This window comes from Choristoneura fumiferana, chromosome 16, assembly GCF_025370935.1.
Source record: "Choristoneura fumiferana chromosome 16, NRCan_CFum_1, whole genome shotgun sequence".
Lineage (NCBI taxonomy): Eukaryota > Metazoa > Arthropoda > Insecta > Lepidoptera > Tortricidae > Choristoneura > Choristoneura fumiferana.
The window spans coordinates 6,991,539-7,005,108 of NC_133487.1; the positions used below are offsets into that span (position 1 = coordinate 6,991,539).

Consider the following 13,570-nt stretch of genomic DNA (forward strand, 5'->3'; position numbering starts at 1 on the left):
TTCAAATTTCAACCTATTTACTTGAAAATATGGGGATGAAAGTTCTTAAGGAATTCCAAACAAATTACTACATATAAGTATATTTATCGGAAATATGTGTAGCTATGCTTAGTAAAAATGCCGTCTTAATTATAATCCTACCCTCCTAACTTACTATAAAGGACGTAAGGTGTCAAGAGTTCACTATGAAGAATTAGTCCTTTTGTGTTGGCAGGGTAGAATACACGTCGTATTGCTAAATTGTGGCTATCCGCAAAATATTTATGTTTTACCAAAGAACATCGGGTGGATGGATGGATGGAAGAACAAAAAAAAATAGTTTATATTTATAGCAATGTATTAAATTAAAATAGGTTATTTTCGGTTAACCGTAGAAGTTACTATGTACTATTATTGGCAGAATAGGTATCCTAAATAAATTAAATACTTCCCGAAATTACTATTCCACGCGGACGAAGTCGCGGGCAAAAGCTAGTAAACCAATAAAATCGACCGTAGATCGAATCGAAAGTAATCTACATTTTTCTGCGATTCCTTGTCCAACCATAAACATCGAGTACGTGTGTTGGTACAAATTAACAGTAGGTGTAACAGTTGTACAACTGGTTTGCCGGCTGGTACTAGAACAGGTCGCAGGGCAGATGGGAGTTGGAAAGCCTACGCGAGCGGTTTTCACTTCACTAACAACTAACAACGAAACCGTTACGTGTTATTTCTATAACTTTGTTTTGAAAGTTGGGATGAATTTGGCCGTAGGCGGAAATTATGGACTCAGTAACGTCGTAGTTTCATTGTTATTGTGTGCTTTTGCTAGTTAGATCTAGATTTCTGCGAAGTATCTGCGCCCTATTTGGGTCAATGTCTACAGGCGCCGAAGATTCTTCATAAAGGGACAGATGATTTGATCTAAATTTCTGAGACGAGCCCAGTTTCTCATATGGAACGCTTCAAGTAACCAGTGTATTTCGTACTGTCGTGGTGCTGTCACAGTCACTTAATGGCTTAGTCGCTTACGCTTATAAAACAGGGCCAGCCAGGTACCCAGGCATCTTTTTCTTCGTGGCCTCGTCGCGTTATTGGCCGTTGGGTAGCGGCAATCACAAAATGGCTATGTTGGCATGCTATAGTGACCCATTCCGACTTTAACGACTTTATGATGCTGTTTTTTTTAAACTGCCACTGCGTCATTTTTTTCCGAGCCGCTTTCCCCGTGCGACTCGCGCGTACCCGCGCGTTGATAAGTGGGCGTTTTCTCTTCTTGCGACTAGCTCTGGGCCCTTCGAGTAACGCAAGGTTTATTGCACTTGCTTGACTAATTCTGTTTACAAGTTGAGTTTTAATAATGACAAAGTCGTAAGAAAGCGTCTTTTGTTACTGAAATTAATTTCAATTTGAATGAGCGATCTTTATAACGGTAACGGATAGTTCAGCTCTATGAAAAAAGTTACTAGGCTAGGCATGGTAAAGGGTACAGCTAATGCAACTGGTACACATCATTATAATTAGCTTGTTATGTTAACGTACATTCAAGAGTTGTTGAAGCATGTAAATCTTAAATCCTAGTTCAAAAACCGAAGGTGTGGTCTTTTAATGCCTTTAGTCATTTAACCTCTAATTTTTCAGACGAGTTCGTCGTTCTTTTTTATAATTTTCTATCGGAAAACTGGGCTGCAAGAGGAGCAACACGGCGGCCTAAGGGCTCTCCCCGCGCCGCGCTGACCTACATTCCCCCTCTCGATCTTTGTGCTGTGCACGCTCCGGCTTGCACAACTCTTGCGTGATATCAGCTGGATTCAATGATAACTCGATAGTGGCCGTTCGATTGACTTTATAGAAAGTTTCGTGGTTATGCTTTTGTTTTATTCTAACAATCAAAGAATTGAGCCGTTCTTTGCGATGTTATGGTGTTTTGCAGCGCTCTGATCTATAGTTAGGTAACTTGCGTCGTTTAGTCATTTAACGTTAGTTTAGCTATCTTGTGGTGTTCATTATTTTATTATTATTATTATTTTTTATGAGTTTTCATTTGTCTTGTCTCATTTGCATCGTAAATATGTTAAAGTAATTACTACGTGTATCTATCTGAAACATTATTATGTTTTGACTATGTATGATACAGCTTTGTGTGGGATTCCAACTTGCCTTCACCGTATTGTGCTTTTTTGTGGACTGCGTTCATCCCTTGTTTTAATCATACATAAGTCATAAATATGTACAGAAAATGAAACATAATTATAGTTCTGTAATAACGCTATTGAGGTTGGTCGATTTAATTTCTTCAATACCAAAATCATGGTTCAAATCGACTCCAACTATTTTGTGGATAAGTGATATGTCGTGCTTCACACACATAAAAGTTTTTGTGGCCACCAACATTGTCTGCGATGAGATGATGGTTAGCTAACGTTGATACGTAGTAAATGGCCTTGCCAAGGGCAAGTCTATTCTGGCTGTACGACAACAATCGTGTATCATCTAAATGATTTCTACAGTCAATATCCAACAAAATCGTCAGTGAAGTGTTAAGGAAATATATAAGGAAAGGTAAGGGAATTCAGATTATACCTTAATTTCTGTAAAACACAGATCTATTGAAATTAATTTGGAAATCCAGAAACAATGAAAAGCTAAACTTAAACGACCAGAAGAGCATTGACGTATAGCAATACAATTTCTTAATACGCGTACTGCGTACCCTTTATTTCGATCAATATAACATCAAGTCACTAAGTTTTGTAAATCTAGCAATATCGATAAACCAGGTAGTATATATATGACATGCTGATCCTCTCAGACTATTGCATCAATTAAGCATCAATAGCTTGCTGGTTAATCAAGTAATATCCTCTTTGGGCGCAGCTGATGTCACTTCAATTACGGTACTTAATATCAAAAGCCTTCTCTGTAGACAGCCAATTTTAGGAACTTCTGATTGATTTTTATGGCTCGTTCGGGCAATGCTCAGGTCATTGTCGTTTTGCCTAGACCTGCCTCGAGTCTAGATTCTTAACCCAGGCAATGTACGGGTAACCGACCTCGAATGAAATATTTTACTTAGTACTTCAGTTAGGTCTACTGCGTATTAGACGGCTTTGTATACTTTGGAAGAGTATTTTCAGTTTTTAATTTTGAAAAAGATATAGTTCGTTTTAAATTTATGATTTTTGCATATTTCTGTTTCAAGCTTTAGCGTCAAGGTCAAGAAGGGCTTAACTAAATAGCTTGTATTGTATATAGTCAATATTATTTTTCAATGTTTTGTAACCTAACCCAATATTATTATTAATATTTTTTTTTTATTCGACTGGATGGCAAACGAGCAAGTGAGTCTCCTGATGGTGCGAGATCACCACCGCCCATAAATATCTGCAACACTAGGGGTATTGCAGATGCGTTGCCAACCTAGAGGCCTAAGATGGGATACCTCAAGTGCCAGTAATTTCACCGGCTGTCTTACTCTCCACGCCGAAACACAACAGTGCAAGCACTGCCGCTTCACGGCAGGATTAGCGAGTAAGATGGTGGTAGCAATCCGGGCGGAACATTTCAGAATTACCGTAATTACTCCCTGTTATCATATTCATGGAATTGCAATTATTGCAAATTGAATGAAGTGTGTCAAAATCGACCTTTAGGAAGAGTTTAGGAAGGAGGCACGAGGCGGAGAGAGAGAGGGATCATTTGTAATTTTGCAGGAATTGAATAGATTTCATTACGTATTTGATAGTACTTATATACGTTGAAGTTTGTCTGGCGTTTCTCACTCACGGCGGGAGAGCGAGGGTACAAAGATATGGTTTCTATTTATAACTGAGGAACGAGTGAAGAGCGCTGCACTGCATGGCAGGCGCGCGGACGCGGTGTTGCTTTGTCGCCTTGGTCTTCATGTTTAATGTTTTGTGCACTGCTTGTGCAAATAGACATAGTACTGTTACAACGCACAGGTTTTTTGACAAGAAAGGAATCCACTTGTTAAAGCCAGAGCGAACAAACTTGACTTTATACCTAGTAGGATGTCGACTGATGTCTTCTACGTCAGCAAATCACTCATGTTGTTCTCTCTCCGCCAAAACTGCGACTTGGCAAGTCTACCCGCTATTCTGGGTTGCATAATTCTTCCTACGCCTTCTCGATGCCGGAATCCCTTTGGAGATGCATCACCCACAAAACCGATAAGTACAAGATTCAGATTGCTACAAGTTGATAGTATCCGGTGGGGTGCTATTGTCTCGAAGCTAATTCAATCAAATCGAAATTGACATCATTCTCAGAGCCCAACATTGTCGTCACGATACTTCGCTCACCGTGTGGCGAAAATTTTCCCACTGTAGGTACCTACAATGATAAGTGAGATAACGAAGTGTCCTTCTAACCATCATATCGTCGGCATAGACATTAATATTTAAATAATGAAGATTTATTAGTTACTATCAGGAGTATTTCTTACGTAATTCATTTACATGATTTAGTTACCTATATTATTTAATTCGTTGAAAAGCTCTGTATCTCAGTTGTATCTTTCCAAAGTGTATTTAACGAGAAGCTACTAGCTATCTATTAGCAACGTATCGTATCGATAATATGAGTGGCATAGCTTTCGCAGGGTTAGGCGGTGCTGTGCTGTGCAATGGAGCTTTCATGGTGAGGAAACCCTTGGACCCTAATCTGCAATTATGGATAAAAAAAAAGAAACTTAGTGATACCTTTAAGCGCAAACAACGCCAAGAAAATTAAGATAGTAAAATTTGGGGTCTAATTTATTTTTTGCGCATTGCGCCTTGCGCCACTGCTTTGCATTGCTGCTTGCTTGCATGCCAATACCTATATGATACGAGATGCAATAGGGGTTTAACTTTTCTGTCTCATTTATGTTTAACAATTCTTTGTTTTACTTCACCTACGCTATTTAATTCTAAAGCCACTAATAAGTACAAAACTTTAATTATAATTTCCAATTTTAAAACAGTTCTATTCGTATTTTAATTCATATCAATATAAAATCTGCTCTCAAATCTTTCTTTAGTTCTCTATTTTACGTCGATATTATTTGTAGTTTCTACTTAAATTACTCTTCATCATGTACATACTCGTATATCTTGTTCATGTACTGTTGGCAATGTCTTGTAAATAAATAATTACTTTCTGGTCGCCCAAAATACTCTTAGTATATCTTTGACTGTCATCTTCATCAAATATATACTTGATATGATTAAGTGATATTATTAGTACTTGAGTAAACATGATGGGTTCTTCCTTTCAAAACAGAATGAGAAGAAATAAATATTATCCTGATTTCAAAAAAGCATTCCAGATTTCTGACGTATTTTCCCAATCAGTCAAACTACTAACTACTAGCATGTGACCAATTAATCGCTTAGGTTTCTTGCTATTAGCCTTTGCAATTTCTCTTACAGGAATACTCCGGATATCAACTAACTATAGGTTTGTTAATTACTGTGGTTTTGGTGCTTAACTGCTAGTCGGTCAGTGTATTCGTGAACTTATTGAGATTCTACAAGCTTTTGTTATTTATCAAAATTTTCTTTGGTCAAAGCTGCATACGGTGATACAGGACTATATCTATTCTGTGATACAGGATACAGGTCATAACGGCAATACAGCTCTCAATAGGTTTTTTGTTGCGATTTTTTGGAACTTTACATACATACTTAAATAAATCTCCAATAGGTTAAGCAAGCACTAAGCATGTTATGTACGAGTATTTCAGAGTAAAAGGCAACTTTCGAATAGAAATTTTATAATACAATACGAGTAGAGAAGTCAATTAATGATAAATATCTGGGCGACCGAAACTCGGTGCCAAGCGTTTTCCCAGAGATAAGACCAAGCTAGATCGATTTTTCATCCCCGGAAACCCCCACATACCATATTTTATCAATTTCGTTAACGAGATCTCCGATATATATAAGAATTGCTCGTTTAAAGGTATTAGATAAATAATTAATCAGAAAACAATTTTGATTAACACCAATTAAACACCCAATGATCGCAAAATTTCTTCATGTCATCACATCAGATTCAATTTCAGAGAATTCGATTTGAGATCTTTGATTCGGTTCAAAAACCGTGCGTCGTCAGGCCGGTGCATCGAACGCGGTGAGACTGGCTGGTGAGAGCGGGGTCGACGAACCCGCTCCAGCTCCATGTGCATTCGGTGAACTAAATTGTCATAGATAAACGGGTTACTTTTTTAAAGCGCGGGAAAACTGGACAGGACAGTTTTTTTTGTATAAAAATGTCCGAATTGTACCTACGTTGGACCATTATTCGAGGTTTGAAAAAATTAGGTTAAAGATTCTGTTTTCTATGCTGTAGGCATATTATGTATTTCATCCATGAGTAGGTAGTTTGAATTGGTGGGCTGGTTGGCGCATCCAAATGCTAATAGGTATGCTGTCCAAGCGACATTTTCTATTGACTTATACCTACCTACTCCATTTATTTTAACATTTGAAACTTAACGGTAAAATTTGCACACTTTTTTAAATGAAACGATGAAACTATTTAAAATTGTGTTAACTTCTATACTAAAAACAGTAACTACCGCTAATAAATGTAAGTACCTGTAGGTATTTTTAGTCCATTTGTGTTCGAAATACCGAGAAACGTTACAATTTGACCGTTAATTCAAACCTTAAATTAAATGGAGTATGTGGAGAGTGTGGGACAGACTATTTTTTTTTCTTTAGGTGCTAGGTAGGTACTTTAAGGGGCATAATGGAAAATAAATAAGGGTCGGTTATCCAAAAGATGAGGAGACGAGACACGAATTAAATCACAATAGGTATAACGCAACGACGTAGGTAGTATTGGCAAAAAACTCCACCTAGTTCATTAGTAGGTACCTTTCCCTTTAAACAGCCCTTAGTTACACGTCCATATACATAACTCATCTATGTGCCTACAATCTTTATTATCCCGGGTTCGTAATAGGTCCCAGGCTGCCAGGCTCCGACCAAGCCCTTTCCGACTGTCCCGAGCTTATTTCTCACTCCCTCCCTTTTCCGTCCCTTCCCCCCATCGTTGTAGGGCAAAATGTGCCCCAACCTACCTATACCTATACCTATTGAGCGGGAAAATAAATTTTCGCCTTACAAAACGTGGGTGGCGCATTGATTGTGAAGTCGTGTACCTACCTATTTTATATTGCATTCTTTAATTACAATACCGACTAGTTTACGTTAAAAAGTTAATGAACCGATTTTGATAAAACATGTCTAAGGACCATCGCTAGAAAACATGCTAAGTATCAAATAAAAAAAAACCGCATTCAAATCGGTCCACCCGTTTAAGAGCTACGGTGCCACAGACAGAAATACAGACACACAGACACACATAGCGGTCAAACTTATAACACCCCTCTTTTTGCGTCGGGGGTTAAAAACCGGTTCGAACGAGAAAATGAATGTTCGGTTCGTTGGAATCGGCCAAATAACAAACATGTAGGTACGCATGTATACTTTTACCTTCATAAAAATTCGTTACAACTTAATAAAATAAAAATTTTAAAAGTGTGGTACCTACCTACTTATTGTACCTGTATGATCAGAGTAAAAAAAATCGGCTGGTGCGGGGGAAACTGCGGGTAAACTGACCACAGATTAGACTTATTACTGTAAAATGAGTAAAATTTGTGAGGGTAGTTAAGAATTTGGAATATATTCTCATAAGCATGGACAAGGAACTTGACCTTCCCTGATTATTCGAAAACGATATCAATGAGGGCGAGTTCTATTGATAGGTGAACGATGGGTTCTAAGCGGTTGTTATAAATGAAGGACTTACTATTGTATCAATTCATGACTTAACATTATTTTCAATAATATCTACTTATTTAATAATTCGAATTTAAAAGCACTAAGCTCTACCTGAAGCTCCTTATTCTTGTTATCTTTGAGTGATGCTGCCCTGATAACACCAGCTTTCCATCCCCATTCGGAAACTTTATTCACATTAATTTTTGTCACACCACTCACAGACAAAAATCGTTTGCCAACTAAATCTTCACGGTATTTATAGGCCATAACGAACCACACAATCACATTATTCACTTTTAAACTACACAAACGTCAAGAAACACAGCGCACGAACGCTCTACGCACCACACTCTTCGTTGAGCGAAGGGAAACTACGTGGAAAACAAAAAAAAAGCGCCTGCCCGGAACATACAATATAATACGACTTGTTTTGTATACTGTTTCAACGTTCTTTCTTTCCTTTTAATAAGCATCTTTCCAATTTCACTGCATAATAATGAACAGGTCTATAATACTGCCAAATGGAACCAACATGAGTGCCTAGCGCTAGTCTTAAAATTGTACTCACTTTTGCATTTATCCTCATTGTCCTGTTTATAGTTAGGTTTCAACAAGCACGTAGATGTTTTACGTCCTAGTTTTACCACTCGTCAACAGATGACGCTGCTAAGACCTCCATAAGTTTGTATTTATGAATCTTAAAGGTGGCGCTGCTTGCCATATGATAAATAAAAAGTAGACTAAGTACCTTACATTTCAAGACCATACATAGTGAAAATAGTTCATTGTGCATTAGGGTATTTTTTTTTTCATTTTATGTTAATTACTTTTATAAACACTATTTAGCTGTCTTCTTAAACTTACATCAACATTTTAATATTGATTGATCACGTGATCAAAACACTGACAATTCAACTTTCAACATGGCGTCTTACGCTTACTGCTGAGCGGTTGTGTTTGTCATGTCATTTTAAATCCTACGATTTTTTGAGTGTATTTCTTATGTGGCCATTAATATGATATCTTCTATAATATCCCGATTGGTGATGTGAGTATTTTTTATTTACTGTTGTGTATTGTTGTGACATATTATTAATATTACGAGTTTATTTTTATTTTATTACACATCTGTCTGTTCTGTCTTGTCTACCCTTTGTTTGACTCGTTTCAGTCGACTTTGATCAACGTTTTTTAAATTAATTGCGAAAATCGCTGTTTAATGAATTGCCGAATTGAATCTCAAAATGTAGCATTATTTCCTTTGGACATTTTTGTTAAAAATTACACCAAGTATAAACTGTCATCAAATCATAATTAAATATTTTTCAGAAAACCAATACGTAGTTCAGTCGACCAAATAAGTCCTTTACCCTTTTTTATGCCAGTTTCTACATCATAGTAACAATACTATTACTACTGATTGTCACATCAAATCTAAGGAATTTCTTGGTTTATTATACCTACATTAGCTGAATATCGTGCGCATCGCAATTTGTACAAATCTTCTGAAGACTTGCCCTTGAACTTGCCTTACACAAAGTTAACAGAAAGGCAAGTAATATATATTTTTTTATTCATGTTATTAATTAGGTGTTCTGCCCTAAAGACTGATTTTATAATTGTTTAATAAGATAAGATAATATAAGATGATTTATTTGTAAAACATGAGTAAGTTTACATAGTGGTCAGAGGTTTACAATAATGTTCATCATGTTTTGCCTTTCCGCATACAAATTAATTTGTCAATAATTTAATCTAATAGAAAAATAATTGAATTAAGTGATCCCATTATCCAATACAATAATAATAATAAAATTAAACAAGTACTCAAGACACTTAAAAACTATTATCATTTATAAATTCATTAATATTATAATAACATTTTTCCAGTAATAATTCCATGATCCTTTTCTTAAATATGTCAATAGTGCAATTCCTTATTTCTAATGGTATCTTGTTGTAAATTTTAGGCGCTAGACGAAATATACTTTTTCTTAATAGGGCAGTATTGGAGATTTTGCTTATTATTCTAACGTTATCATGTGGTCTGAGATAGCTACATGCATTGTGATGACGTTGAAATCGATCAGGGTTATTTTTAGCAAATACAGCTACTTCATAGATATAAATTGAAGGGAATGTCAGTAAACTATGTTTTTTAAAATATGGTCTACTACTGTCTAATGGTTTGAGGTCAAACATCGCTTTAATACATCTTTTTTGTGATATTAAGACATTTTCTCTATATGTGCAATTTCCCCAAAAAATTACTCCATATCTAAGAATGGATCCTAGTGCGTGGTATGTTGACAAAACTATTTCCATGTCTATTAACTGTTTTAACTTATGAAGCACATAAGATGATGCTGCTAGTTTTGAACAAATAACTTTTTTTTTTTTTTTATACGACTGGAAGGCAAACGAGCAAGTGGGTCTCCTGATGGTAAGAGGTCACACCGCCCATAAACATCTGCAACACCAGGGGTATTGCAAACACGTTGCCAACCTAGAGGCCTAAGATGGGATACCTCACGTGCCAGTAATTTCACCGGCTGTCTTACTCTCCACGCCGAACACAACAATGCAAGCACTGCTGCTTCACGGCAGGATTAGCGAGCAAGATGGTGGTAGCAATCCGGCGGACCTTGCACAAAGTCCTACCACCTGCGAACCTGTGAACTTCAACATGATTTTTCCAATTAATATTTTTATCAATTCGTACCCCCAAAAAGTGAATTGTTTCTGCTTCATCTAGTACACTTCCTTGATATTCGATGTTTATCTGCGCTGCAGTCTTACGTTGGCTAAATTGCATCGACTTAGTTTTCGTAAGGTTAACTTTAAGGTTGTTTCTTTTTAGCCAGGAAATGATCTTATTTACAGAAGAATTAATATCAAATTCATATGTCAATCTATCCTTACATTCTATTACCACTGTACAGTCATCCGCAAACAGAGTCATTGGATGTTCTACTACTCTCGGTAGATCATTAATATAAATGATAAAACAAAGTGGGCCTAGCACAGATCCCTGTGGTACTCCATACTTAATTATGCGACTCTTAGAGAGGAATGAAGTCTCTTTTCTTGTGTTTGAATTTAACCTAGATATCTCTACTTATTGTTGTCTGTTGCTTAAATAAGATTCCATCAATTGAAGAACATTACCCCTCATTTCTCAAATACTTTTGCAAATACTGACAAGAGTGCAACAGGCCTATGAGATCCCATATCCTCCCTGTCGCCTTTTTTAAACATTGGTTTTACTATGCCAGTCTTTAGCATTTCAGGAAAAACACCCTCACTGATACTGAGATTAATCAGATAACTCAAGTGTGGTGCCAAATATTATGCAACATATTTAACAACCTTCGTTGATACTCCATCATAACCTACACTTTTCTTATTTTTTAAGTTTTTTATTATTTTATATATATCCATAGGAGTACTTGGCGACTTAAACATAGACGCTGATCTAGGAGTTATAGGGCATTTATAAAGCTCACTGTTATTATTTAGTTGGGAAGCCCTATCAATATAGTAGTCTTTAAAGGCATTGGCTATGTCTTTTGGATCAGATAAAACAATATTATTTAATTTTATATTCTGAATATTTTGAATAATTATTATTGATAAATTAAGATGATTCAAAGTTTTTAATGTTGACAAAGACACTGATTCAACTGGCAATTGTATCCAATAATTTTTGACCTAATTTAATTGGAGATGCTTTGATCCTGCAAATAATATAGATGCATCATTCAGCTCAACTGCTTTCAGATGAAGCAATGCTGATTTACAGATTCATTAGACAGGCCTTTGCATCCAGAGCCAGAGCTTATTCTAGAGCTTATTTGCATTGTTTTTGGTCCAGTAAACCAGCGATCGAAATTCAGTAGTTTTCAAGACATACGAGTTTGAATTTTTTCGAAAAAAAACACCACCATCTCAGGAATGTTGCTTTTTAAAAAAAAACATAAGGTAAACTAAGGAAAAACTATACGTAAATCCATTATTCCCGCGGGAACAATTTAAGCCATTGTCCTTTAGTATACATATCGAAAATATAAACTGAGACATGGATGCACACAAAAACCAGAAAAAGAGACCAGCACTGGGAATCGAACCCTGCTGGACCAGCATTGGTGTAGGGGTTATAGCACGCAGCACGGATTGCTGAGGACCTGGGTTCGATTCACAGTGCTGGTCCCTTTTTCTGGTTTTTCGGTGCATCCATGTCTCAGTTTGTATTTTCGATATGACGAACAGGTAGACGCTTGAGATATTCACAGAATATTTAGTTGTATTTAATCACTTAAAAAAAAAATAACATTAAAATATTTTAAATTGTTAATTTGTTATTGGCCCTGTCACGTTCCATCTTTTATTTTATTTTTTATTTACTATCACTTGTTCGTATAATTTAATACGACCAATGATCGCGTTGTTTGTGTTTGCACGCACCATATCTTCATAGACCTCTTCTGTACTGGTTCTGGCAGAATATCAGCGCTGCGGCCTCCGCAGCATTATTGCTGAGTCAGCGCCCTTTCTTTCCACAACACATGGCCTGCACGTTGTGTATTTTCACATGTATATATAGGTTTTATGTAAGTATGTACGTACAGACACTCGTATACATATGTGTGCGCCTGTGTGGGTATGTGCATGCTGCATGTATACATATATATCCCAATAAATTTTGTATGATTTCTCATTAAATACTACTTCACTTCTTCTTTTCGAAACATTTTGATTGGTAAAGTATCAATAGTTTTTAACTTTGTAGTTTAACTTTAATGAATGATAATTATATGTATATTTTTAAATCTTGTTATGATATTCTGTGTTGTGGATGAATAAAGTCATTTCTATTCTATTCTATTCTATTCTATATTTAATGTTGCTCCCATACAACAAACTTGTTTTTATTATGCCTTTTTTTGCTACGAAACCCTTCGTGCGCGAGTTCGACTCGCATTTGGCCGGTTTTTAGGGTTCCGGAGCCAAAATGGCGAAATTGGAACCCTTATAGTCTCTGTCTGTCTGTCTGTCTGTCTCTCTGTCTGTCTGTCTGTCTGTCCGTCCGTCCGTCCGTCCGTCCGTCCGTCCGTCCGTCCGTCTGTCACAGGGCTCTATCTCTTGAGCCGTAATAGCTAGGCACTTGAAATTTTCACAGATTATGTATTACAGTGGCCGCTACAACAACAAATACAACAAATTCAAGGAAAACTATAACGGTTAAGTTTGTTTGACAATTATTAGTAGTTTAAGAGTAAAAGAGTATTTTTTTTTTTACATTACTTCCTTCCGTCACATTCAAAAAATTATTTTAAATTGTAGAACACTTTTTGTATTAGCCAATTTTTTATTTTTTAACATATACCTAAACTATGGAAGATTCCGTATAAAATACGAAATCCTTAGAAAAATATTACTTATTTTTTTCGTAATGGCTACGGAACCCTATTTCGGGCGTGTCCGACACGCTCTTGGCCGGTTTTTAATTAAAACAGATGTGGTGCTTCATACTGATCTGATAATTTCCAATTTAGTTATTTTGGAAAATTATTTCAAGTAGGTTTATTACGTACAATGATCCTTATTTTATCCATCAATTTGAACTCCGCTCCTCTTCAAATTCGGCAATTTTTCTTACAATTTATTGATTAATTTGTATTTTATATAATATATATTATTATAACATTCACTAGAACTAACAAGGTAGTGATTCAATTAAGAGTAGTGAAGAAAATAAGACAGTTATAATTTCAGATTAATGATTGTTAACA

The 13,570-nt window shown here is 36.1% G+C and overlaps 2 protein-coding genes across 2 annotated transcripts in view; one reads left to right on the plus strand and one right to left on the minus strand.

The window, feature by feature from the left end:
* Positions 1 to 8,157, minus strand: part of Kdm3 (Lysine demethylase 3) — a 183,832-nt gene extending 175,675 nt beyond the window's left edge. The window contains 1 exon segment of the mRNA XM_074098901.1: positions 7,890 to 8,157. Within this exon segment, the coding sequence (XP_073955002.1) occupies positions 7,890 to 8,045 (156 nt within the window). The 5' untranslated portion in view covers positions 8,046 to 8,157.
* A 522-nt stretch (positions 8,158 to 8,679) lies between these two features.
* LOC141436062 (uncharacterized) overlaps positions 8,680 to 13,570 on the plus strand; it is a 30,610-nt gene continuing 25,719 nt past the window's right edge. Inside the window, exon 1 of the mRNA XM_074098903.1 lies at positions 8,680 to 8,826. Coding sequence (XP_073955004.1) covers positions 8,795 to 8,826 — 32 coding nt within the window. The 5' untranslated portion in view covers positions 8,680 to 8,794. The remainder of the gene's footprint in view (positions 8,827 to 13,570) is intronic.